General features: G+C 50.7%; 1 protein-coding gene across 2 annotated transcripts in view; it reads left to right on the forward strand.

Annotated features, from left to right (window-relative positions):
- The first annotated feature begins 9,848 nt into the window (after positions 1-9,848).
- Positions 9,849-26,284, forward strand: part of BCAS4 (breast carcinoma amplified sequence 4) — a 59,304-nt gene continuing 42,868 nt past the window's right edge. The window contains exon 1 of one of the 2 annotated variants that reach the window (XM_052651190.1): positions 9,849-9,977. In XM_052651190.1, the coding sequence (XP_052507150.1) occupies positions 9,888-9,977 (90 nt within the window). In that variant the 5' untranslated portion in view covers positions 9,849-9,887. The remainder of the gene's footprint in view (positions 9,978-26,284) is intronic. The other variant, XM_052651189.1, reaches the window with a different exon arrangement.

The following is a 26,284-nucleotide window of genomic DNA, read 5'->3' on the forward strand; positions in this document are numbered from 1 at the left end:
AGGCTCCTCTGTCTATGGGATTCTCTGGGCAAGACTACTGGAGTAGGTTGCCATTTCCTCCTCCAGGGCATCTTCCCGACCCAGGGATTGAACCCGCGTCTCTTGCATCTCCTGCACTGGCCGGCGGGTTCTTTACTGCTAGTGCCAACTGAGAAGTCCCATGAACCTAAATCGGTCATAAACTGACTTCATGTTCAGTTTGTCTCAACAGTTGTTGTTCAGTTGCTCAGTTCGTGTCTCTTTTGCAACCCCATGGACTGTAGCCCGCCAGGCTCCTCTGTCCATGGGATTTTCCACGCAAGAACACTGGAGTGGGCTGCCATTTCCTTCTGCAGGATCTTCCTGACCAGGGATCGAACCTGGGTCTCCTACACTGTGGGCACGTTCATTACCACTGACCTACTGGGAAGCCCTGGCCTGGACAGACATTTATTAAATGCGTTCTTGGTGACCAAATCCTTGCCACCATCAGCTATGTTACCTATCTGGCCATCTTCTCTGTCCTCCCTGGAAAGCACTCTAGTTCATCGATATTCCACTTATAATGTAGGATTTATTGAGCAATTACTCTGTGCCAGCCAGTGCTTAAAGCAGTTGACGTAGATTGTCTCACTGAATCATGTCAGCAGCACCATGATGTTGTATCATGCCACTTTATTGATGAGGAAATTCAGGCACAGAGAAGTTACGTAACTCCACCGAGATCACACAGCTTTTGGTGGCTGACTCTAGAGGCTGTGCTGTTTGTATTAGCCACTGCCTGGCTCCCTCCCAGAGGTTCACTCTGAACCTGGCAGGGCCCCTTCAGGAGCCAGAAGACCGTCCACTTCTCATGCTTTGCACTGCAATCTGTACGTTTTAATTAAAGCATCCTCATTCTCACTGGCTTTATAGCACCTGTGTAATTTCACTATTTTAAGTTAAATTTAAAATCAATTAAAAAATTCTCCCTGTCCGGCTTCCCTGGTGGCTCAGTGGTAAAGAATCTGCCTGCCAATGCAGGAGACAAGGGTTTGATCCCTCATCAAGAGAGATTAAAAACCTATCTTTGGGGCTTCCCTGGTGGTCCAGTGGTTATCCACCTTGCAATACCAGGGACACCGGTTCGATCCCTGGTCTGGGAAGATCCTACGTGCTGCAGCAACTGAGCCACAACGACTCAGCCTGTGCTCCACAGCCCAGGAACCGCGGCTACTGGGGCCCACACACCTAGAGCCGCCGCTCCGCTGCAAGAGAAGCCGCCGAATGAGAACCCCGTGCACCACGAGAGGGTGGCGCCTACTCACTGCAACCAGAGAAAGGCCCTCGCAGTGAAGACCCAGCAGAGCCAAAAGTAAACAAACAAACAAAATTGTTATTTTTTAAGAAGTCTAAAAAAAATTCTCTCTGTCACGCTATAAATGCGGTTTCTCATATCCTCAATAATCTTCAAAAAAGTAAATGCTTCTTCTTTATTCTTTGCTAAACTTCACTGTTACAGCCAGAGGCCCCTCTTGGCTCATTGTCCACCGCTGGTATGCATGCAGGCTTCATGTAGAGCAGAATCTCATTTACTAAGAGCCTACTGTGTAGACAATGCTGTACCATGTAACGCCAAGGACAGCAAAGGGCCTTTGAACCCTAGTGAAAAGAGACACAGGCTCCTAAAGCAGGAAAACAAATATGCTCCCACGTCCCAAATCACCTGACGAATATTGTTTTACCAGGGCACTTCATTTTCTAACTTCAGATGCATCTCAGTGTGATACAAGAGGATGAGCCATGGGCTTGAAACCCAGCCCCACTTAGTTACATGCATGGGCCTGGGCCACAGTTTCCTGAGCCTCAGTTTTCCCAGCTCCAAAACTGAAAACCAAGTCCACAATTCCTTTTTTTTTTTTTGGTACTTTTAAAATCCTGGGAACAAAACCACTTGCTTTTTTCTCCATCGGGCCAGCAGAAATGCGATGACCGGCAAAGCCTGAGGCAAGCTGGCATGAGACTCATTTAAGACCTCCAGTTAGCTCACGGAAGGTGAATGCTGACACACTCTCCTGAGAAATACAAAGCTCGATAACAGGGTGTTGCCCCCTCCAAAACCCGGGAGCCCTGATTCTGAAACCTGCTGGCCCCAAGGGTTTTGCATTAGGAATGGCGGGCCTGTAATACCCAGTTTGGCCTGTGGCCAGTAGGAGAATTTGCAGAAGGCCCTAAGCTCATGCCTGGGTCACCTGAGTCCTGCCCCTTCACACTTTCCTGGGCAGCATCTTCCCTCCAGCGTCTGTTTAGATGCAGGCAGAACAAACAGCCTGGGACCCACATTTCAGGAACTTGTTCAGTTGTTAAATCGTGTCTGACTCTTTGTGACTCCACAGACTGGTGACGACAGGTTCTTCCGTCCATGGGATTTCCCAGGCAAGAATACTAGAGTGGGCTGCCATTTCCTTCTTCAGAGGATCTTCACGACCCAGGGATCGAACCCTGATCTCCTGCACTGGCAGGCGGATTTTTTTCTTTTAAACCACTGAGCCACCAGGGAAGCCTCATATTTCAGAAGCTGGAGGGGTCAAAGCTCCTCTTTCCTCTAAACCCGTGATTCTCCTCTCACTTCCCAGGAAACATGCAGCGCTAGCCAGAAAGCCAAACGATGCTTAGGGAGCACTTTGAACCTTGACCCTTGGCCCCTTGCCTCCAAAGCTACAAGACCCTTTGTGTAGCTCTGTTGCGGAAAGAAAAGCCACAGTGAAAAACGGATCAAATTCCTGGGGAGAATTAGAAGCCTTCTTTCACAGAGAAAGAATGGGATGTGCTGTCTCCCATTACTATAGAGAGATCATTTCAAAACTGTGCTCGAAAAAATGCTTTTAAAGCCTGGCTTTTCACAGTGCTTCTCTCAAGAGGGGTTATGTTCTAAATCATTTTGCTGGTGGGGAGGCAGAGACGCTAAGCAGGAGAGCGACTTCAAATTTTAGAGAAAAGTGCTTCTTGAGGACGGACTTGTATGCGCAAAGGCAGCCACTAGACTGCTTCGGTCGCCCCCCAAACGGCCGACATGGGCTCTAGCTTGGGAACTTCCTGTCTGATGGTGGCCTTACAACTTAGCAGAAGGTACAAGGTAGCAGAAGGGAAGCTTAAAGGGCGCATCTGTTCGGGGGTCGGAAAACGGGCCACAGAAGAACGGCCTCGAAGACTGGGTGGAAAGGCAGGGAGCGTGGTCAGCCCCGGGGTGGCGGAGGCCTCCAACAGACACACGGGGCTCTGATGTGGAGCCCGGCAGGCATGGGGCGTGTCCACGGGACCCTGGGGGCAGAACCCAGACACCTTCACGGACCAAGAGGCCAGAGAGAGACTAAGACCAAGTGAGGCAGAGTGTGCCAACTAGGGCATCTCATGAACTGCCACGTGGCAGTGCAGGCCCATGGCTTCCTAAGCTTTCCTTTCCTATCGAGAGAAGCCGCAGCTGAATGTCTGTGTAGACTGTCAAAGGCACCATGTTGAAAGATACAGACATTTAAGCATAGTCCAGTACAGTCACTCAGTCGTGTCCGACTCTCTGCGGCCCCATGGACTTAGCACACCAGGCTTCCCTGTCCATCACCAACTCCCGGAGCTTCCTCAAACTCATGTCCATCGAGTCGGTGATGCCATCCAACCATCTCATCCTCTGCCATCCCCTTCTCCTCCCACCTTCAATCTTTCCCAGCATCAGGGTCTTTTCTAATGAGTCATTTCTTCACATCAGGTGGCCAAAGTATTGAGCTTCAGCATCAATCCTTCCAATGAATATTCGGGACTGATTTCCTTTAGAATGGACTGGTTGGATCTCCTTGCAGTCCAAGGGACTCTCAAGAGTCTTTTTCAGCACCACAGTTCAAAACCATCAGTTCTTCAGTGCTTAACTTTCTTTATAGTCCAACTCCCATATCTACATGACTTCTGAAAAAACCATAGCTTTCACTAGATGGATCTTTATCAGCAAATTAACGTCTCTGCTTTTTAGTTGTCTAGGGTGGTCTAAGCTGTCTAAGCTGTCTAAGCTGTCTAGGTTGGTCATAACTTTCCTTCCAAGGAGTAAGCGTCTTTTAATTTCATGGCTGTAGTCACCATCTGCAGCGATTTTGGAGCCCAGAAAATAAAGTCTGTCACTGTTTCCATTGTTTCCCATCTATTTGCCATGAAGTGATGGGACTGGATGCCATGATCTTCGTTTTCTGAATGTTGACTTTTAAGCCAGCTTTTTCACTCTCCACTTTCACTTTCATCAAGAGGCTCTTTAGTTCCTCTTCACTTCTGCCATAAGGGTGGTGTCCTCTGCATATCTGAGGTTATTGATATTTCTCCCAGCAATCTTCATTCCAGCTTGTGCTTCATCTAGCCCAGCTTTTCAAATGATGTACTCGGCACATAAGTTAAATGAGCAGGGTGACAATATACAGCCTTGACGTACTCCTTTCCCAATTTTGAATCAGTCCATTGTTCCATGTCCAGTTCTAACTGTTGCTTCTTGACCCGCATACAGATTTCTCAGGAGACAGGTAAAGTGGTCTGGTATTCCCATCTCTTCAAGAATTTTCCACAGTTTGTTGAGCATTTAAGCATGGTGATGTGCAAATCTAACACTCCTGTGAATGTCTTCTTTTGGGCCAGGCTATAACAAAACGCCTTAGCCTGCACGGCTTATAAACAGCAGCCATTTATTTCTCACAGATCAGGAGGCTGTAAGCTCAGGATAAGGGAGCCAGCAGGGTCAGGTTCTGGTGAGGGCCTGCTTCCAGGGTGCAGGCTGCTGGAAGCCTCCACGTGTCCTCACACAGCAGAAAGGGCAGGGAGCGCTCTTGGGGTCTCTTTTTCTTTTTTTCTTGTGTGTGTGTGTGTGTACACACACATATGCGTATTTGTGTGTATATGTATATATATATACTTATTATACACACACATGCTTATGTGAGGCTTTCCTGGTGGCTCAGAGGGTGAAGAGTCCACCTGCAATGTGGGAGTTGCAGGTTCAATCCCTGGTTCGATCCCCAGGAAGATGCCCTGGAGAAGAGAATAGCTACGCATTCCAGTATTCTTGCCTGGAGAATTCCATGGACAAAGGAACCTGGTGGGCTCTATAGTCCATGGGGTCACAAAAAGTCGGACAGGACTGAGCAACTAACACTTTCACTTTTCATATGTACGTGTGTGTGTGTGTGTGTGTGTGTGTGTGTGTGTATCTCCCTCCGGAGCTCCTGCGTCTCGGTGTCAACCATGTGGCGGTGATGCGCTGCAGGTCTCCCTGTGGACTAGGCGCCCAGCCTGGGCTTCCTGGCTCACCTCTGTAAGCGCGCTACAGCAGGGAAAGCCTCCACCCTCATGATCTAACCGCCTCCCAAAGTCCCCACCTCCCGAGACCATCACCTTGGGGTTGGGATTTCAACTTATGAACTCGGGACACACACATTCAGCCCATAGGGTCAGGCTCCATGGCAGGGCCAGCACTCAGGTGAGGCAGGAGGGATGCCCAGGACACACCCTCTGCCAAAAGGGAGACCCTCGCTCCTGGGGGCTGCTCCTGACCAGGAGGCCCCTTAACAGTCTGTCTTCCGGGGGTCTCTCTTGCCTCCTGCAGGTCCGAGCTCTGCTCTGTGGGCCCCCATTGGCATCTTAGGGTTCAGAGAGGACACATTGGCAAGGGAGGGCTGGGGGTGAGGTCTGAACTGCACCATTGAACCTGAAGTTCACTTGGGGAACTGAGAGCAGGAGGAGATTTCTGGCTGGTCCTTTGGGAGGGCAGTGAAAAGGGGGGTGGGGGGGTCTGGCACAGGGGCCAGGGCAGCTGCCCACCTTCCCAGCAGGCCAGGCTGGGCTGAGGTGGCAGCCGCAGGACCAACAGCAAGGCCATCCTGTAGGAGGCAGGATGGGAGCAGCAGGTAAGCACCTGGGTTCTTCCATTTGCTAATCATCAATATGTTGTGTTGTTCAGTCGCTAAATCGTGTCCAACTCTTTGTGACCGCATGGACTGCAGAGTACCTGGCTTCCCTGTCCCTCATTATCTCCTAGTGGTTGCTCAAATTCATGTCCACTGAGTCAGTGATGCTATCTAACCATCTCATCCTCTCCTTGGCACCCTCCTTCTCCTTTTGCCTTCAATCTTTCCCGCATCAGAGTCTTTTCCAGGGAGTCGCCTCTTTGCAACAGGAGCTCGAAGTATTGGAGCTTCAGCTTTAGTCCTTCCAATGAATATTCAGGGTTGATGTTCTTTATGATTGACTGGTTTAACCTGCTTGCTATCCAAGGGACTCTCCAGAGTCTTCTCCAGCACAATTGGAAAGCAATCAATTCTTCGGAGCTAATTATAATCACTGGCAAGGGATTTAACCTCTCCAGGTCTCATTTTCTTAATCTCGAAAATGGGTATCAGCAGAGCAGCCCTGTCTCCCAGGGTGCGGTGGAGATTCAAGGCAAGCATCTATGTGAAGAGTTTAGAACACAGTCTGGCCCCCAGGAAGCTTTCACATTCTCAGTGAGGCCAGCGGACCTTAGACATGGGCAGCTGCAGACTCACAGGCCCACAGAGACAACCAGCGCTGGAGCCTCACAAATAGAATCACCTGGGGAATCCTTTCAACCTCCCCAACCCAGGCCAGGGTCCCCTGCCCGATTAAATCCCAGTCTCTGGGGAGCGGTCCGGGCATCGGTATTTTTCTGGAAGTCTCCAGGAGTTTCCAACGCGCAGCTGAATCTGGCCACCACGCTCATCGAGAACTTCGGGTGCCTGAGGCCTGAGTGGACAGAGGTGACCTTGAAAAGACACACACAGGCAACCATTTTGCGGCTGGAGGTGAAGCCAGACGGGGTGGAGGCTGGGAGGCTGGGGGTCCTCGGGGCCCAGCCCGGGGGCGGCTGCGGCGCTCCCTCGGGGGTCGCGGGGCCCGGCGGCCAGGGCGCCCGCAGCCCCGGCGGGGAGGGAGCTGGCGGGCAGGAGGCCGGAGCGGCTCGGAGCGCGGCTCGGGCGCCAGGGGGAGCTCGCGAGCGCGCCGCGCCCCCGTCCCCGCAGCTGGTTCAGACTGGTTCGGGCAGGGTGCGGCCCGGCGGGCTGCATTCCAGGCCGCAGGCGCGCCGCCGGCTCCGGGGTCGCCCCGAGCGCCTCCGGGAGCCCGGGGAGACTTGTTTGTAATTGTCTTCTTTGTTTCAAATCATTCATTTGGCCCCCCACGGGGGCTCCTGAGCCCGCCGACACCTCCTGGGCTATCCTGGGTGTCCTGCGTGCATCACAGGCAACCGCAGAGCTTTCCAGAGTGCCCCCGCCCAGCGCCCCTTCTCCCCAAAGACTGCGACCCCGAAAGCTGGGGTGGGGCTCGGGGCAGCTGCATTTTAAGCAAAATGTTTCTAAGGCATCATTACACTGGGGGGTGGGGGGTAGGAGTGGGGGAAAAGACTGGAAGCAAAAATGACTGTTGGCAAGCCAACTTGGCCCAGGGTAGGAATCCCCTTGACGCTTGTGCAGAGCGAAGGTCTCTTCCCTCGACACCCCATCTCCAGGAAAACGGGGTCGGGGTAAACAGCATTTTCAGCTAACACCCTAGGGTTTTGGTTTTTCTATTTTTTTCCCCCTCCAATGAGTCATATTGGGCATGTTTAAAGTTTAAATACTGTAACAAGCATCAGCGGAAGAAATAGAACACTAGGAATACATAATTGAAACCCCTCTGGTACCCTCCCGTTTCCTCTCCGCCACCCCAAAGTAACCAGTTTCCTGAATGTGGCGCCGCACCCCCGTGCACAGCTTTATACTTTGACTCCATATGTCTGTATCCATAAACAATATATAGTGCGGTTTCGCGTGTTTTAAAAACTTTATGTTAATGGCAGCGTGCCCTACAGAGCCTTCTGTGTCTTGCCTCCCCCCCCCCCCTTTCTCTTTTCCTTAGCATTGTGTTTTTGAGATTCCTCCATCAGGGGAAGTTTGCTGCACTTAGGCCTGTTTGGCTAATCTGAAGCCGGTTCCGTGCGCAGGGGTGAAGGCTGGCTGTCTTGTGTGATGCAGAAGAGCTCTGGGCATCAGACGCCTCGGGACAGCAATGAATGTCCAAGTGCAGGTTCAGTAAGTTTCTATTAAATCCTCTTCCTTAGCACCTGAGGCCCAAGTCTTGGCCAAGAAATTTTCCAGAATATTCCTCTGGTCCGAAAGCCTGGCTATTTGGGTGGCGGTGTAAAGCAATTAGCAGTGGACAGCTGTGGAAGGGGGAAGATGGATTACCCAGAAGACACACCAAACCTACGGTCTCGCCCCCCCTACCTAAGCTTGTCCGATAAAATACAAATTCAGATTTAACAGGATGAGGATAAGGGGAGTCCTGTATACTTATTTTAGCCCTAAGCCAAGCCTCATTTAAAAAAAAAAACAATTTAACACTTTAAAAGAAAAATAATCAGGAAAAATTAGACTGCTAGACCTCTGGATACCTCCTTACATTTTAAAAAACGACTCACTAGCAGGTGCATCTAGTCAAAGCTATGGTTTTTTCAGTAATCATGTATGGATGTGAGAGTTGGAGCATAAAGAAGGCTGAGCTCTGAAGACTAGATGCTTCTGAACTGTCGTGCTGGAGAAGACTCTTGAGAGCCCCTTGGACAGCAAGGAGATCCAATCAGTCAATCCTAAAGGAAATCAACCCTGAATAGTCACTGGAAGGACTGAAGCTGAAGCTGAAGCTCCAATACTTTGGCCACCTGATGCAAAGAGCTGGAAAATACCCTGATGCTGGGAAAGATTGAAGGTGGGAGGAGAAGGGGACAACAGCAGATGAGATGGTTAGATGGCATCACCGAATCAATGGACATGAGTTTTGAGCAAGCTCCAGTAGTTGGTGATGGACAGGGAGGCCTGGCGTCCTGCAGCCCATGGGGTTCCAAAGAGTCGGACATGACTGAGCGACTAAACAATCGAGGAGTCTAGACTAGCCTCTTAGGGGGTGGAGGTCAAATTTAGTGTGCTTAAGGATTCCGTGTGGAGTTATTTTAAAATCTGCCAGGGGGAGGAAGAGGATCGCTACACCAAGCTTCCCTAACTTTTAGGACTGTCAGCCAGGCGCAAACAAGCTGTCCTAGGAGAGGCTTGGTGGGCGGCGTGATGGGGGAGGGGTGGTCTTTAAATGAAAGGCTTCTCTAAGATGTCTGTTCTCTATCCTGAATGCACGCTGGAACCACCCGGGGAGCTTTACAAACTACTGATGCCCAAGCTCCACCTCCAGAGATTCTGGCTTAATAGGCCTGGGGTGAGGTCTGACTTCCGGACTTTTAGAAACTTCCCAGTTCAGTTCAGTCGCTCAGTCGTGTCTGACGCTCTGCGGCCCAATGAACTGCAGCACACCAGGCTTCCCTGTCCTTCACCAACTCCCGGAGCTTGCTCAAACTCAGACTCTAAGGAATCGGTGATGCCCTCCCACTGTCTCATCCTCTGTTCCCTTCTCCTTCAGCAAACTCCCCGGGCCACAAGGAGCTGGGACCCGCTGCTCCACCGGATTTCAATGCAACGGGGTAGTCTGTACCCACGGTTCTCAAACTCAGCGGTGTGTTAGAATCACCTGGCGCGCATCAAACCATGCGGATGGCCAGGTTCCAAGCCTAGAGACTGTGTGTGGCCTGGACGTGGGGCGTTTTAAAGGAGCCCCCGTTGATGGCCGTCTGGAGGCGAGTTTGGGACGCTGGTTTGCCAGGTGGTGCGGGGGCCGGGCGCAGGGAGCGCGGCGCGCCACTGGGCGGCGCTGCCCACTCGGCCCGGCGCTCCGCTCGGCGCGCACCGGCCCCGCCTCCGCCAGGCGGGCCGCGGGGCGTGCGGCGGGCCGGGGGCGGGGCTCCGGGGCCGGGACGCGGCGTCGGGCTCCCGGGCAGCCTCCGCCGGCTGGACCGTGCCGCGCTCGTGATGCTGCTCGTGGACGCCGATCGGCCGGAGCCCGTGCGCGGCGGGGCGCGCGAGCTCGCGGTCTTCCTGACCCCCGAGCCCGGGGCCGAGGTAGGGGACGCGGCTGGAAGTGGGGGAAGCGGGTCTCGGGGTTGGGGGTGTCCAGGGCCGCGCGCCCCAGCGGGGGAGTGGACGAATAGGGATGGGGGGACCGCTGAGCCCGGACCCTCGGCTTCCCCGCAGCTTTCTCTCGTACCTGGCGCTGGGGCTCCGGGGACGCACGGGGGGCCTCGGGGTCCCTCCTCGGCGGCGCGGTGGCTGCCCAGGGTCACCCAGAGATGCGCGTCAGGTCGCTCCCGCCCCGTCCTCCAGCCGACACGGCTCTCAGGGGCCCAGCCTTGCCTCCTATCCTTACCTGAGCACCCCCTCTCCCCGAACCCCTCTCCCCGAATCCCGGCATTGGCCGGGACGCCAGAGGGAGGCGCGCTCAGAGCTGATGCCCTCTGCAAACCCGGGCCCTCGGGGCGGCGAGCCCTGGTCCCGCCTCTGCCCGCGCGCTTGGCCTGCTCGGCTCTGAGCTGACGCCAGATTCCCGCAGGAGGCAGGCAGGCTGCGTCTGTGAGGATGCACCCGGCCTCGGTCCGCTTCTGTTGCTAGGAGGAAAAATACCTCATCTCTGGCTGTTCTTGCTGTTTTAAAAGCACAGAATAAAAAGTAGGTCTAACGCTGGATTCTTTATCTTCCAGCTGAAGCCAGTATGTTGACAGGGCCATGAGAAAGTTATTTACCCAAGTTCACCCGGACTTATTTAGGGCTGGAAAGTCAACCCGTTCTCTTTTAAAATCTCAGAAGTGGTCCGCAAGTATTTAAAGAGGAAGCACCTTCTATCTTTCTCTCTCACCCCAGTTCTGGTTCCCAGAGATAACCATCTTCCACAGTTTGGTGTACATCATGCCAAGCATATTAAAAATGCATTTACAAATGTAAGTAGGCGTGTGTACTAATAATTATACATAATTAGTTTTTACAAAAAACCCGCTTGATACTAGAATGCTGTTATGCAACTTGCTTTTCGTTATTCAAAATAGCATGGACAAATAGGAAGTGACTTAATGGCAAGACACAGGGCATCTTTTCAGGGTGATGAGAATGTTCTGGAATTACTGCCTATGGTTGCACAACTTTGTGAATTCACTGAACACCACAGAATTGTACACTTTAAAAGGTTAAATTTTATAGTATGTGAATTCTATCTCAGTTTAAAAAATAGTATGGACATATTTCCATGTCAGAATGTAAGAGCTGTCCAATAGAAATATAATTTGAGCCAAATACGAGCCAATAATTTTATTCTTTTAACATTTTAAATATTCTAGGAGCCATACAAAAAGGGAGAAGAAACAGGTGAAATTGTCAGTATATTTTTCCCAGTTTTATGGAGATCTAATTGACATACAATGCTATAAGATTAAGATGTACAAGTTTCAATATATTTAAAATAACTATCCAAAATGTCCTTTCAGCATGTCATCAATGTAAAAAGAATTCAATGATATATATATATATATATATATATTAAATTCAAGATACACTTATTTGCTGGGGACAGTTTGAATAATGAGTAAACTATAGTGCCAGTGAAGTTGCTCAGTCGTGTCTGACTCTTTGCGATCCTATGGACTGTAGCCTACCAGACTCCTCCATCCATGGAATTTTCCACGAAAGAGAACTGGAGTGGGTTGCCATTTCCTTCTCCATCAATGAGATTTTTGCATTCTCTTCTTTGGACTAAGTTTTCAAAACCAGGCTTGGGATATTAAGCTTACAACACACCAAGGTGTGGACCAGCCACATTTAATAGTCGTAAGGGCTTCCCTGGGGGCTCAGCTGGTAAAGAACCCGCCTGCAATATGGGAGACCTAGGCTCGATCCCTGGGTTGGGAAGATCCCCTGGAGAAGGGAAAGGCTACAGTACTCTGGCCTGGAGAATTCCATGGACTGTATAGTCCAAGGTGTCACAAAGAGTCGGACACAACTGAGTGTCTTTCACTTTCAATAGTCGTAAGAGGCTGGCAGCTTCCATGTTGGAGAGTGTAAGATCTTCATCATTCTTCACCTTTCTAATGTCCTGCCATTACATAATGTTGTTCAGTTGGCAAGTCGTGTCCAGCTCTTTGTGACCCCATAGACTGTACCATGCCAGGCCTCCCTGTCCCTCACCATCTTCCAGAGTTTGCTCAGACTCGTGGCCACTGAGTCAGTGATGCCATCCAACCATCTCTGTCGCCCTCTTTTCTGTCTGTCTTTAGTCTCTCCCAGCATCAGGGTCTTTTCCAGTGAGTTGACTGTTTACATCAGGTGGCCATAGTATTGGAGCTTCAGCATCAGTCCTTCCAATTAGTATTCAGGGTAGATTTCCTTTAGGATTGGCTGGTTTGGTCTCCTTGCTGAGAAGACTCTCAAGGGTCTTCTCCAGCACCACAGTTCGAAAACATCAATTCTTTGGCACTCAGCCTTCTTTATGGTCCAGGTGTCACACCCATACATGACTACCATTATGTAATAATCCCTCCTATTTCCTGAGCATATACTATGTGCCAGTGGCATGCTGAACTCTGTTCGTGGACTGTGTCATTGCATCCTGGCAGTGACCCAGGAGCTAGGATGTTGCTATGTCAACCTCATAACTGTGAAACCTGAGGGCCTCACCAAATAAGCAACATCCTGTGGCTGTCTGGTCATTTCTGAACCACGCCCCCAGGCACGGGCATTGAGGCTGTGTACCTGCTTAAGGATTTAAGTAACCTGAGTGTCTTTCTTGTTCTTTCTCCACCTTACTCTCAGCAGCAAGATGTCATTGTGCCCAGGGGCTCAGCCTCATTTTGTCTGATTAGGGACAGCCTCCAGGAGAAGCGGCATGCATTCACTTCCTTTGCTCACTCGGGGCTCTCTCTAACTGAGACATGAGCTGGCTCATGCTCATTTGTAAGGGCTGTAATGAAGAGCCGAACTCCCTGTAGCTCCACGCGGCAATAAAGGCAGCACTTCGAGCTCTTGCTGAAGTTTATTTACCAAAAGGAGCAAAAACTGCCCGGGTGGAGTCACTTGCAGCATCTACTTAAAGCTTAATTCATTAGCAGTTCCCCCGTGCTGCAGCTGTTTATAGAGATGGGCAAATGAGCTGGGAAAGGGAAGCCTGGTTTGGGATCAGGCCTGGGTGCCTGGAGCCTCCTGTAGCAGCCCATGTCCTCGGGCCACTTTGGGTTTTTAAATGGAGCGGTCGGAGTCTCAGACCCTAGTTCTGGGGGTGCCCTGGAGTTCTTAGGGAGGTGGGTCCTTCAACGCCTCAAACCCCTGCTATGTGCTGGGGGTGAACCACACAAGGGCCCCCCTTTCTTGGCCCTACTCTCAGACAGTAAACGTGTAACACACAAAACCTCTGTGTTGTGATGAACGCCGTGGAGAATGCAGCATGGGTAATGTGGTAGAGAGTGTCTGGGAGACTTGGGTGGGGAAGGCCTCTCCAAACCCCTGAGGGATGTGCGGGGAAGAGGGAGCACAGAGCACTCCAGGAGGCTGAGTAGCAGAGGGACCCCCACTTTGTCTGGGAGTGGTCAGGGAGGGCTTCCCTGAGGCGACATCAGTTTGGGCTGAGCTCTGAAGCATGGACAGGAGTTGACCAGCCTGAAAAGGAGGAGAAAAATGTCGCAGGCAGAGGAAACAGAACTTGCAAAGGCCCTGGGGTGGGGTGAAGCAGGGTAATCATGAGGGGAGAAGAGCAGCAGGTAGAAGCGGGGGCGGGGGGGTGGGGCCAGTGAGAGGACCAGAAAGAGGGCTTTGCACTGCCTCCCTGGATGGAGGAGCCACTGAAGGGCTGCGTGTTGACCAGTCGACCGGGAAGCATTTCACACTTTCTAGGGCCTTCGGGTTTTTCTGTCCGACCAACTTTTTGTGCTTTACTTTCTCTTTCTGATTTGAACTCCCTCTTTTGGGGGAACTTTCAGGCAGGGTCTCTGGAAGCTGCTTCAACATGGCAGGGAGAGAAAGAGATGTTTGCCTCTTGGGGGCCCTCCTGGATGGCTGAGTCCTGATACCCACCCAGCGGGGAATTCCTGACGAGACTCAGCGTTCCATTTGGTTCCTGTGCTGGGAGGCGGGACAGGTTTTGGCCAACAGATGGGGTTCATAGTCTGCCTGGAAGGAAGTAAAGGACTTCGCTTGCTCACACTTGCTCGGCCTGAGTGGGCAGAGGTGAGAGGGGAGAGTTAACCCGTGGATGAGGTCCCGGGATGCAAACTGGTGGCCCAGGGGCTGAATCCAAAACTCTGATATGATTGGTTCCCTGCACGGAGGGGTTCTTTTTTGTTGCTGTTTAATCCTTTTTTCACAAAGGGGTTCTTAAATGGAGAATTTTCATGAAAAAAAAAATCTGAGTTTCTTGTTTGTTTAAAATAACGGACACGAAAAATAAAATAAAATAACGGACAGTCTGGAAACCCTCGGTCCCTGTTTTCTAGTCGTGGTCCCCTGTTTGCCACAGTCCCCACCCCTCCTTATTGTCCCCCTCTACTGAAGCTGGTGTCAGTTACCACTTACCTTTGTGCTTGAACCTGTGACATTCCTATAGTCATGATAAGAGGAGAGGAAACTCTTTCTCCAAACCAGGAGTCTGGACTGAAATAGGAAGACATGAGTTAGCCCCAAATGCCCCTGGGTCTCAAGACAAAATGTAGACGAGACCGTTTCTTTGTGGAAGCAGAGACTGTTTATTGTGTCCAACCTGTAGACCCCACGTGCCTCTGGGAGCCCTGGCATTTGTCTTATTCTTGTGACCTACTAGTCCCCTTTCTGCTTTCAAATTTTGGGTGTTCAGATTAGAACTCTGTGGGCGGGTTCCAGGGCACAGGCTACTGTGTTTTGAGATACAGTTCTGGGTTAGTTTATTCCTCTGATCCTTATGGTGGACTTGCTGCGGGCCAGACAGTGTGCCGAGCACAGGGGAGAGGCCAGCGAGGTAGATGCAGTGCCTGCCCTCGAGCACAGGAGATGAGCCGGCTAGGAACGATCCTACAGAGTACCGAAAGGTGGTATATGCCCCAGAGGAGACACCTGGGGGCTGCGATGGAGACACACAGGGAGGACTGGAAGGAACCACCAGGCAGAGATCTGGCATTGTGTGTGTGGCTAGAAGCAAGGAAAGATGATGACCCAGGAGGTGCCCGAGTGGGTGGACCTCAGTGATCGAGGAGAGAGTGGGCAGGGCCCAAAGGGAGGAGTCTGGAATTCGATTCTAGGGGGTCATGGATGGAAGCTGTGAGCAGAGCCGAGCTGGGTGTGAGCAGGAGAAAGACAGGATCCGATCTATGGACTTAGTGCAGTGCCAGAACGAGTTGGAGGGGCTGGCGCGGCCGCAGGGGGATCACAGATGTGGACATCCAGGTGGACGTGGGTCGAGCTGGCCAGGCTCCCTGAATCAGAGCCTTCGGGGGTGTGAGAGTCAAGGCCAAAGTGGGCGCTTGGAGAAAGGTAGTGTTTCTCAGAAGACAGTTCGTGTTTCCCCGGGCTGAACTGTCCAGCAGCTGAAGGACCCATTCCCGACTCTGAACAGTCTATTATCACAGGACATCTGGGCTTTGCGGGTGGGTCACCTTGGGAACCGTGGCTAAAAGCTCCCAGTCTGCTGATTCTCAGCACTAACCAAGAAGCTTGGAAACAGAGTCCCAAAGGTGGGAAGTAAGGCTGGTGCCCACCCGTGCAGGCTGGTCACGTAGGGATGCTTCTGCACAGCAGATGGCTCATGGTTGCAGCAGGAGCCGCTCTGAACACACCATTCTGGAGCCAGGAGAGAAAAGGAGATGCTCAGAGGTGTGTGTGGTGTAAATAAAAACTTCAAGGGCAAAAACCACTTACTTCATGCACCTATAACTGTGGCTCAGATCATGAACTCCTTATTGCCAAATTCAGACTTAAATTGAAGAAAGTAGGGAAAACCGCTAGACCATTCAGGTATGACCTAAATCAAATCCCTTATGATTATACAGCGGAAGTGAGAAATAGATTTAAGGATTTAGGTCTGATAGATAGAGTGCCTGATGAACTATGGAATGAGGTTCGTGACATTGTATAGGAGACAGGGATCAAGACCATCCCCATGGAAAAGAAATGCAAAAAAGCAAAATGGCTGTCTGGGGAGGCCTTACAAATAGCTGCGAAAAGAAGAGAGGCGAAAAGCAAAGGAGAAAAGGAAAGATATAAGCATCTGAATGCAGAGTTCCAAAGAATAGCAAGAAGAGATAAAAAGCCTTCTTCAGCAATCAATGCAAAGAAATAGAGGAAAACAACAGAATGGGAAAGACTAGAGATCTCTTCAAGAAAATTAGAGATACCAAGGGGACATTTCATGCAAAGATGGGCTCGATAAAGGACAGAAATGGTTTGGGTTTGGACCTAACAGAAGCAGAAGATATTAAGAAGAGGTGGCAAGAATACATGGAAGAACTGTACAAAAAAGATCTTCACGACCCAGATAATCATGATGATGTGATCACTAATCTAGAGCCAGACATCTTGGAATGTGAAGTCAAGTGGGCCTTAGAAAGCATCACTACGAACAAAGCTAGTGCAGGTGATGGAATTCCAGTTGAGCTGTTTCAAATCCTGAAAGATGATGCTGTGAAAGTGCTGCACTCAATATGCCAGCAAGTTTGGAAAACTCAGCCGTGGCCACAGGACTGGAAAAGGTCAGTTTTCATTCCAATCCCAAAGAAAGGCAATGCCAAAGAATGCTCAAACTACCGCACAATTGCACTCATTTCACATGCTAGTAAAGTAATGCTCAAAATTCTCCAAGCCAGGCTTCAGCAATACGTGAACCGTGAACTCCCTGATGTTCAAGCTGGTTTTAGAAAAGGCAGAGGAACCAGAGATCAAATTGCCAACATCCGCTGGATCATGGAAAAAGCAAGAGAGTTCCAGAAAAACATCTATTTCTGCTTTATTGACTATGCCAAAGCCTTTGACTGTGTGGATCACAATAAACTGTGGAAAATTCTGAAAGAGATGGGAATACCAGACCACCTAACCTGCCTCTTGAGAAACCTATATGCAGGTCAGGAAGCAACAGTTAGAACTGGACATGGAACAACAGACTGGTGCCAGATAGGAAAAGGAGTACGTCAAGGCTGTATATTGTCACCCTGCTTATTTAACTTCTATGCAGAGTACATCATGAGAAATGCTGGACTGGAAGAAACACAAACTGGAATCAAGATTGCCGGGAGAAATATCAATAACCTCAGATATGCAGATGACACCACCCTTATGGCAGAAAGTGAAGAGGAGCTAAAAAGCCTCTTGATGAAAGTGGAAGAGGAGAGTGAAAAAGTTGGCTTAAAGCTCAACATTCATAAAACGAAGATCATGGCATCTGGTCCCATCACTTCATGGGAAATAGATGGAAACAGTGGAAACAGTGTCAGACTTTATTTTTCTAGGCTCCAAAATCACTGCAGATGGTGACTGCAGCCATGAAATTAAAAGACGCTTACTCCTTGCAAGAAAAGTTATGACCAACCTAGATAGCATATTCAAAAACAGAGACATTGCTTTACCGACTAAGGTCCATCTAGTGAAGGCTATGGTTTTTCCAGTGGTCATGTATGGATGTGAGAGTTGGACTGTGAAGAAGGCTGAGCGCCGAAGAATTGATGCTTTTGAACTGTGGTGTTGGAGAAGACTCTTGAGAGTCCCTTGGACTGCAAGGAGATCAACCCTGGGATTTCTTTGGAAGGAATGATGCTAAAGCTGAAGCTCCAGTACTTTGGACACCTCATGCGAAGAACTGACTCATTGGAAAAGACTGATGCTGGGAGAGATTGGGGACAGGAGGAGAAGGGGACGACCCAGGATGAGATGGCTGGATGGCATCACGGACTCAATGGCCGTGAGTCTGAGTGAACTCCGGGAGATGGTGATGGACAGGGAGGCCTGGTGTGCTGCAATTCATGGGGTCGCAAAGAGTCGGACACGACTGAGCAACTGAACTGAATAAATAAGAGATTAAGATAGATCCATCTCTACGGGGTAGGGTGGAGTATGGCCAGGGTGTGAGCCCTGGTGTAGGGTGTGGTCCCCAACCTTCACCTCACATTGGCCTCATCTGCGGTCTCCACCAGCGACGAAAAGAGCTGCTGCCTGCCTCCCACCCCTGATACCCTCATTTCACTGGAGTGGGCACCTCCTGGGCACTGGAATGCTGAAAGCTTTCCAGCAGGATTGAAAAGCCCAGGGTTACCAAGACTGATTTGTCTGTTGGAAAGTCCCTGTGGCTGCTGACTGTTGGGGGCACCCGGGAGGCAGCCCGGGCCTGGGGATCTGGACTTGTAAGCCCTCTCCGGAGATTCTGATGGTCAGCCTGGTGGGTAGCTCACACCTCACACCCCTGCAAGCGGGACCTGCTGCAGGCCTGGAGTGCTGGCTCCCCGCCACTCGCAGAGGGCAGAAAACCCTTTGATCCTGCCTGCTGCGGCGTCTACAGCACTGGCTACTGACTCCTCGCGTATCCATTGAAGCAGCATCCTTTGCAGATGTATGCCCCCTGACCCCACCAGCACCCCTGCCCTGGTCAGGCTGCATGGTGGGAGGTCAGCTCCAGAGCCACAGGGCCTGGGTTCGGATCTCAGCCCTGCCCCTCCTCCACCTGTCCTCCTGAGCTGTGGGGTTGGGCGAGGTGATGCGCGGGTGATGCTTGGCTCGGAGTCTGGCCCACAGTAAGTGATCAGTGGCATTAGCTACGATTATCCATTTATTCATTCTGTAGGTGTTTCTGGAACTGGTACTGGGTGTGGACCCCGAACCAGGTGCTGGGAAGTAAGAGTGCAAAGGAGGCGCGCCCACCCACAGGGCTCTGTGAACCGGTGGGAGAGGGGGTGGGACACGCCCTCTGATAATTGTACTGATAATTCTAGTTTGTGTTGGCAGGAGGGCGATTTCAGCCTCCACTTGTGCAGAAGATGGTGAGTTCTTCTCACTAGCATGACCTCCTGGAGGCCTGGAAGTCCAGGGCTAACTTTATCTGTGTACATGAGGCCAACCGTAGATCCCAGGTTCTGGTTTGCAAAGCATAGTTGCTCCTTGCATGGTCCACACGAGCCCCGGTTCTCTTAAACTGTTTCAGGATCTGAATTGACTCCTTGGGGCAAATGTGGTGGACATTTGGCCTGTGGGTTCCTCTAAGTGGATTGGAGTTGACTTGATTTTAAATAATTGTATTTCTTTATTTATTTTTGGCTGTGCTGGGTCTTTGTTGACCCACAGGCTTTTCTCTGCTTGTGGCGAGCGGGGGCCTCCTCTCGGGCTGTGGTGTGCGGGCTTCTCGTTGCGGTGGCTTCTCTGTTGCAGATCACGGATTCTGGGGTGCGTGGGCTGCAGCAGTTGTGGCTCCCAGACTCCAGAGCACGGGCTCAGCAGTTGTGACAGACGGGCTTCATTCCTCCTCTGCCTGTGGGATCTCTCTGGATCAGGCTTCCCTGGTGGCTCAGCTGGTAAAGAATCCGCCTGCCACGTGGGAGACCTGGGTTCGATCCTTGGGTTGGGAAGATCCCCTGCACAAGGGAAAGGCTGCCCACCCCAGTATTCTGGCCTGGAGAATCCCATGGACTGTATGGTCCATAGGGTCACAAAGAGTCGGACACGACTGAGCAACTTTCACTTCACTCCTGCATTGGCAGGTGAATTCTTTACCACTGAGCCACTAGGGAAGCCCGGAGTTGATTCTCTTTAAATAGGTTTTGTTTAAAAATAAAAAATGTGTGCACACGGTACAGAATCCAAAGGTCCCTGTGACCACGGAGCGATGCGTGAGGCCCCGCCCCGCCCATGGCCCCGCCCCCACGGCATCTTGCTGTCTTCACTCGCTGTGCCTTAGCTTTACACGTGAGTGCACAGCGAGCGCGCCAATAGCTTCCAGCCACCAAACAATCCCATTGTCGGTCTGAATGGAAATTTAGGTAACCATTCCTCTCCTTTTGCGGTCACAGTCTATTACAATGAGTATTTCTGTACTTACATCATTCTGCGTTTGTGCAAATATGTCTGGAGGATATACCTCGCGGGGGATTTACAAGGTCCAAGGATACATGCTTTTAAAATTTAAGGGGAACGTCCTTGGTGGTCCAGCGTCGGAGAGTCTGCCTTCCGACGCAGGGTACTTGGGTTGGATCCCTGGTTAGGGAACTAAGATGCTACATGCTGCGGGGCAGCTGAGCCTGTGTGCCACAGCTAAGGCCCAATGCAGGCAAAGATCAATAAATTAATATTAAAAAAACATTTCTTTTTTTAGTTGCTGTTGCCAAATTAACCTTCTTGTCAGGGTAAGGGCAAGAATAGTCAGCCCTTCCGGACATTTAGACCTCAAGGTCAAGGGTCCCTCGGGGACGGGAATGCTTACTTGGGCTGCTTTGGGGGCCTAGAGGAAGGAGTTCCTGCATCTCCTCTTTGGGAAGTGGATCATCATCTGATGGGCCAGCCCCTCTGGGTTTGAGATTCCAGCGCAAGGAAGGAGAGTTCCTTCCTTTGCTCTTTCCAGGCCTTCATTCGTGGCTGGCCCCAGGTCCCAGGATCTTTCTTTTCTGACATCAATCCAGCCCTTTCATCCTGTGCACAGAGATGAGACTGCTTCTGCTAAAGACCTTTGCTTTCACTGCCATCTGAAGGGGCCACCACAAGTGCTTTGGGAGAAGAGGAGGCGTTCCTAATTTGCCCGCCCTGGGTGTGGGCAGGGCTCACAGTCCTTGGGCCAGGCTCGTTTTCACTCCCATCCTGCACTCATGGACCGTGGCCTGGCCTGGCTGGGGGACAGAGGACAAGGTCAGGCCGAAGCACCAAGTGTCAAGCAAAAGCTGAACCCACCCCCACCCCCCCGACTTGGTCTGGCTGCACATGGGTGTCCTCTGGTTGGCCGGGTGATCTGATTTGTAAAATGCTAAGTAGATGCCAACCCTAAAAAAAAGTGGAGTTTTCACATAAAAATCCTAACGTCTGGCTTTTCTGAAAATATTGTGACGAAAGGTGTAGATCTTCAGCAGCCTTGTCCTGGGCTGTGCGGACCTTGTGTTTTCTAGAAAGATTTTCCAGAGAGAGAGAGAGTGTGTGTAAGCAGTGTTGTTGTAATATAATTCACATAATGTGCAGTCCACCCATTTAAAGTGTACAATTTCATTCAGTTCAGTTCAGTCGCTCAGTTGTGTCCGACTCTTTGCAACCCCATGGACCACAGCATGCCAGGCCTCCCTGTCCATCACCAACTCTTGGAGCTTGCTCAAACTCATGTCTGTCAAGTCAGTGATGCCATCTAACCATCTCATCCTCTGTCATCCCCTTCTCCTCCCACCCTCAATCTTTCCCAGCATCAGGATCTTTTCTAATAAGTCAGTTCTTCATATCAGGCGGCCAAAGTATTGGACCTTCAGCCTCAGTCCTACCAATGAACACCTAGGACTGATCTCCCTTAGGATGGACCGGTTTGATCTCCCTGCTGTCCAAGGGACTCTCAAGAGTCTTCTCCAACACCACAGTTCAAAAGCATCAATTCTTCAGCGCTCAGCTTTCTTGATGGTCCAACTCTCACATCCATACACAGGACTACTGGAAAAAACATAGCTTTGACTAGATGGACTTTTGTTGCCAAAGGAATGTCTCTGCTTTTTAATATGCTGTCTAGGTTTGTCATAGTTTTTGTTCCAAGGAGCAATCATCTTAATTTCATGGCTGCAGTCACCATCTGCAGTGATTTCGGAGGCTAAGAAAATAATCTGTCACTGTTTCCACTGTTTCCCCATCTATTTGCCATGAAGTGATGGGACCAGATGCCATGATCTTAGTTTTTTGAATGTTGAGTTTTAAGCTAGCTTTTTCACTCTCCTCTTTCACTTTCATCAAGAGGCTCTTTAGTTCCTCTTCGCTTTCTGCCATAAGGGTGGTATCCTCATCATATCTGAGGTTATTGATATTTCTCCCAGCAATCTTGATTCCAGCTTGTGCTTCATCCAGCCCAGCAGTTCGCATGATGTACTCTGAATATAAGTTGAATGAGCAGGGTGACAACATACAGCCTTGACATACTCCTTTTCCAATTTTGAACCAGTCTGTTGTTCCATGTCCAGTTCTAACTGTAGCTTCTCGACCTGCATGCAGATTTCTCAGGAGGCCGATAAGGTGGTCTAATATTCCCATCTCTTTAAGAATTTTCCACAGTTTGTTGTGATCCACACGGGTAAAGGCTTTAGCAATTTCACTGCTTTTGGTTTATTCATCGGATTGCACAACCGTTAACCACAATCAATCTTAAAACACTTTTGTTATCCCCAGAAGAGACCCTGGTCCTCTTCACTCTCACACCACCAGGAAGCCCCTAACTGACTTTCTGTTTCTAAAGATGTGCCTGTTCCGGACATTTCATAGATGTTTGTGCTTTAAAGACTGATAAGCCAGAGGGGTGAAGGCTGCATTCAGCTTGCAGTGAGGCTTGCTTGCCCATCGTTGCTGTTCAGCTGCCCAGTCGTGTCCTTCTCTTTGCGACGCCCTGAACTGCAGCGCACCAGGCTTCCCTGTCCTTCGCCATCTCCCGGAGCTTGACCGTCACAGTGTTTTTTTAGCTTTTTAGGTTAGTTGTCAACATTTGCAAATTGGGAGAGTTTGTATAAAGACCTCTATCACCGTTCATCTTGAATAAAACCAGTTTTGGTGCGTTCCCACCTGGAATGATCTGCTCAAACCAAGCGGCAGCTGTCCTCTTTAGGTGGGGTCAGAGGCCTTCTGTTTGCCACAGTCTCCACCCCTCCCTTTTGTCTTCCTGCCTGAGTGTCAGCTGCCATTTATTATCCTGCTGATGCTGCTATTTCTTAGAGAAAAGTAAAAAGTCTCTGTCACAAGTGGGAAACTGAAATAATCAATGTGAGGAAAACACCGTTGTAAGCTTGGCTTCCTTCCCTAGTATTCATTTCCTGCCTGGCTTCCATCTCTTTCTGAGTTTGGAGACCCTAGTGGGTCGCAATCCTCCCCTGTGTGGGTGGAGCACCTTGCCAAGAGTAACCGAGAGAAAGAACTTACCAGACTCTCTTCAGCTTCCAGCTCAAGACAGAGAAAGTCTGAGGAGTTCCCTCCACACACCCTTTCACGTGGAGAAACTGAGGCACAGGCATGGTCAGGGACATCGTTAGGACTCCGCAGCAGGAATGGGAGAGCGGGACTCAGGCACCACTCATCGAGGCTGCGGTTCTCAGGCTGTCCCTCTTCCAAGAGAGCACTTTTCCTCCTTCCTCTGGCCTTTTTCTTTTCGCCTCCCTCCCCTCTTTCTTGCAACAAATATTCATGGAGCATTGTATTGGTTACCGGTTGCCAGGTAACAAACCATTCCCAACTTCAGTGGATAAAAACGACCCCCAGTTTAGAGTGCATGATTGTGCGGGTTGGCGGGCTCCTCTGAGCCATTCTCTCCTGTGGCACTGGGGGGCTGCCTCACAGGGCTGCAGACAGCTGGGGGTCCGCGGCAGCCCGAGGTCCAACATGGCCTCACTCGTGTCAGGCGGTTGGTGCTGGCAGCCGGGGCGTGTCAGTTCTCCGCCACAGCCTCTCGCTCTCCGGGACTGCTCTCGCTCTGTGGCCTCTCAGAAGACCAGAACTGCCTGCTGTTGTCTTCCAAGAGGGTGAGCCAGAAGCTGGCGGGTCTCGAGTCTCGGAAGTCAAACGTGGAGCAGTGCGTTGCTTCCACATTTTATTGGTCAAAGCAAGTCCCAGGCTAGTTCAGAGGTGGAAAGGAATGATGCTGCCTCCCCATGGGCAGAGGGGCAAGGTCATATTGCGAAAAGACACGGAGAGAGTTGGAAGGCTATCTTAGGAAACACAAGGACCTGCTACGTGCCAGGCATTATTTTAGGCCCTAGGGGCACCAAGGTGAGTGAAACGAAAACCCCTGTTCACCAGGAGCTTTCATTCTGTTGAGGGAAGATGACAGCAAATAAGAAAACTATGTAGGAAGTTAAATGATGATACAGGCTAAAGAGAGAGGAACGGGTGCAGGATGGGGCACGGCAGGAAAGCCACAAGACCAGGGAAGGCCTCACGAAGGAGAATCATATGGGCAAAGGCTGGAAGGAAGTGTGAGATGAGCTTTGCCAGTGACAGGAACAGCAAGTGCAAAGGCCCTGGGGTGAGGACCACGGTTGGCGTGGTTGGTGGGGAGTGAGCAGTCAGAGATGAGGTCAGAGAGAGGTGGAGGGCTGGGATGGCGTGGGGCTGGGGAGGCCTCCAGTAGGTGTTTGCTGACTGAGGTGGAAGATACAGTCAAAGTTAAGATATAATCCATGCAATATAAAATTTATCATTTTAGAGTACACAATTCATTGTTTTTTAGTATATTCACTATGGTTGTGCAGACATCACCACAACCTAATTCCAGAACATTTCCATCACCCAAAAAAAGAAGTCTCTTAACCACTAGCAATTATTCCCTGCTCCCCGCCACCCCCCCACCGATTCCATGGGGGAGACAACCACTAACACACTTTCTGTCTTTGTGGCTTTGCCGCCTCTGGACGTTTCACACAAAAGGAATCGTGTAAGGCTTATTTTCAAGGATTATCGACATTGTAGCATGTATTAGCGCTTCATTCTTTTTTATGGCTGAAGAGTATTCCACCCTATGCCCACGTCACATTTTGTTTGCCCATCCATCAGTTTATGAACATCAAGTTATTTCTACTGTGGGCTATTAGGAATAATGTAAAAATTTTTTTTTTGTAAGAACTTCTGTTTTCAGTTCTTTGGGGTACATTGCTGAGTCATAGGGTAACTTCTGTGTTTAACCTTTAGAGGTTGGTCTCCAAACCAGGCTTGTTTCCAAAACAGCTGCACAATTTCACAGTCCCACCAGCAGTTGATGAGGGTTGCTTCATATCCTCACCAACATTTGTCACTTGCCGTTTTTGTGATTGTGGCCATCCTAGTGGCTGAGGATGGTAGAGTGGAAGATTCTGAGCTGAAGAGGGCTTTGGTTTTAACAGAATCTCTGAGGAACAGATTGAAGGGGAGCAAAAGAGGAAGGAGGGGACTAGTGAGGAACAGGCTACTGCAGTGGTCCCAGCAAGGGAGAGTGGTGCCTTGCACCAGAGTGGTGGGATCTGGGGTGTACTGTGAAGGCAGAACTGAGAGGGTTTGCATAGAGGATGGATAGGGTGGGGGGTAGGAAAGAAAGATGACCCAAGGATCCTCCCAAGTATTTGGCCTGAGCACCTGGACGATGGAGTTTCCACTTGTGGAGCCAGAGAACAGATGGCGGAGGATCTTTTTGTGTTTCTTGTTCCAGTCGCTGGTGGACAGGGCCAGCCCCTTTTCGGTTTTTGGAACACTTGCCTGGGAAGCTTGGCTGGGAAGCCTGGCTTGGCACTTTGGGAGAAATCAGGGGGTGTGGCAGAAGGCAATAAATGCCATAATTCACACGTATTAAAAAATGCCCACCTGCCATCCCCGCCGGCCAAGCCCTGAGTGTCACTTTAAGAGGAACCGCTTGCTTCCCTCCCCTCAGAGTGGGACAGTTTCTGCCCGGGGAGTTGCAAAGGATGGTGAAGGCATTCATATTGCTTATGGGCTGGGTTAAAAAGGCATGTGGGTTGCAGCCTGCAGGAATCATATTTCTGGAGCCACTTTCTGGGAGAAAATTGTCCAGTGAATGATTTGTGGGGCACGGTGGGGTGGCTGATCCTCCCCTGTTGGTTGGGAATGTCTTAGGGCCTGTTCTTCGCTCAGCTGACCAGGCAGTCAGCAGATCATTTCTTCACTCCCCTCCTGCTGCTTTGTGACTGCCCTGGGTGCCAGGCGGAGGGTGGGGGGTGGGGGTGGGGTGGTGAGCGTGACCGTAGTTGACAGGCAGCATAAGGCTGGTACACTTTCCCCCTCCCCAGAGAGCACCTTGGTCCTTACCAGCTTCTGAAGTCAGAGAGGTCAGACGTTGGCTTCCGGATGTATTAGCTGTGTGACCTTGAGCAGGTGACTTAAGCTCTCTAATCCTCTGTTTCTCAATTCATAGAAAGAGGGAAATTGTGGCACCTGCAGAACAGAGTTTTTGTGAGAATCAAAGGAGATAATTCATGTGTAGTGATTTGCCACTTCTTCGGTTGTCTAGTGAGAGAGATTTATTCTTGCCTACTGTATGCCCACGCCCTGTTAAAGGACTTAGCCACAGTATGTGGTTAACCCAGCAACCCTGCCAAGTGGTGTGGCCCTTCTTGTCCCGGGTGAGCCAACCCAGATGCCCAGCGGAAGCTACTGGTTTAAGGTCCCCCAGGTGGCAGAGGGAAGATGGGGTTGGAACTCAGGACTGACTTCCTTCCTGAACATGCTCAGAGAGGTCCAGAGCTCTTCCT

This window comes from Budorcas taxicolor, chromosome 13, assembly GCF_023091745.1.
Source record: "Budorcas taxicolor isolate Tak-1 chromosome 13, Takin1.1, whole genome shotgun sequence".
NCBI classification, from domain to species: Eukaryota; Metazoa; Chordata; class Mammalia; order Artiodactyla; family Bovidae; genus Budorcas; species Budorcas taxicolor.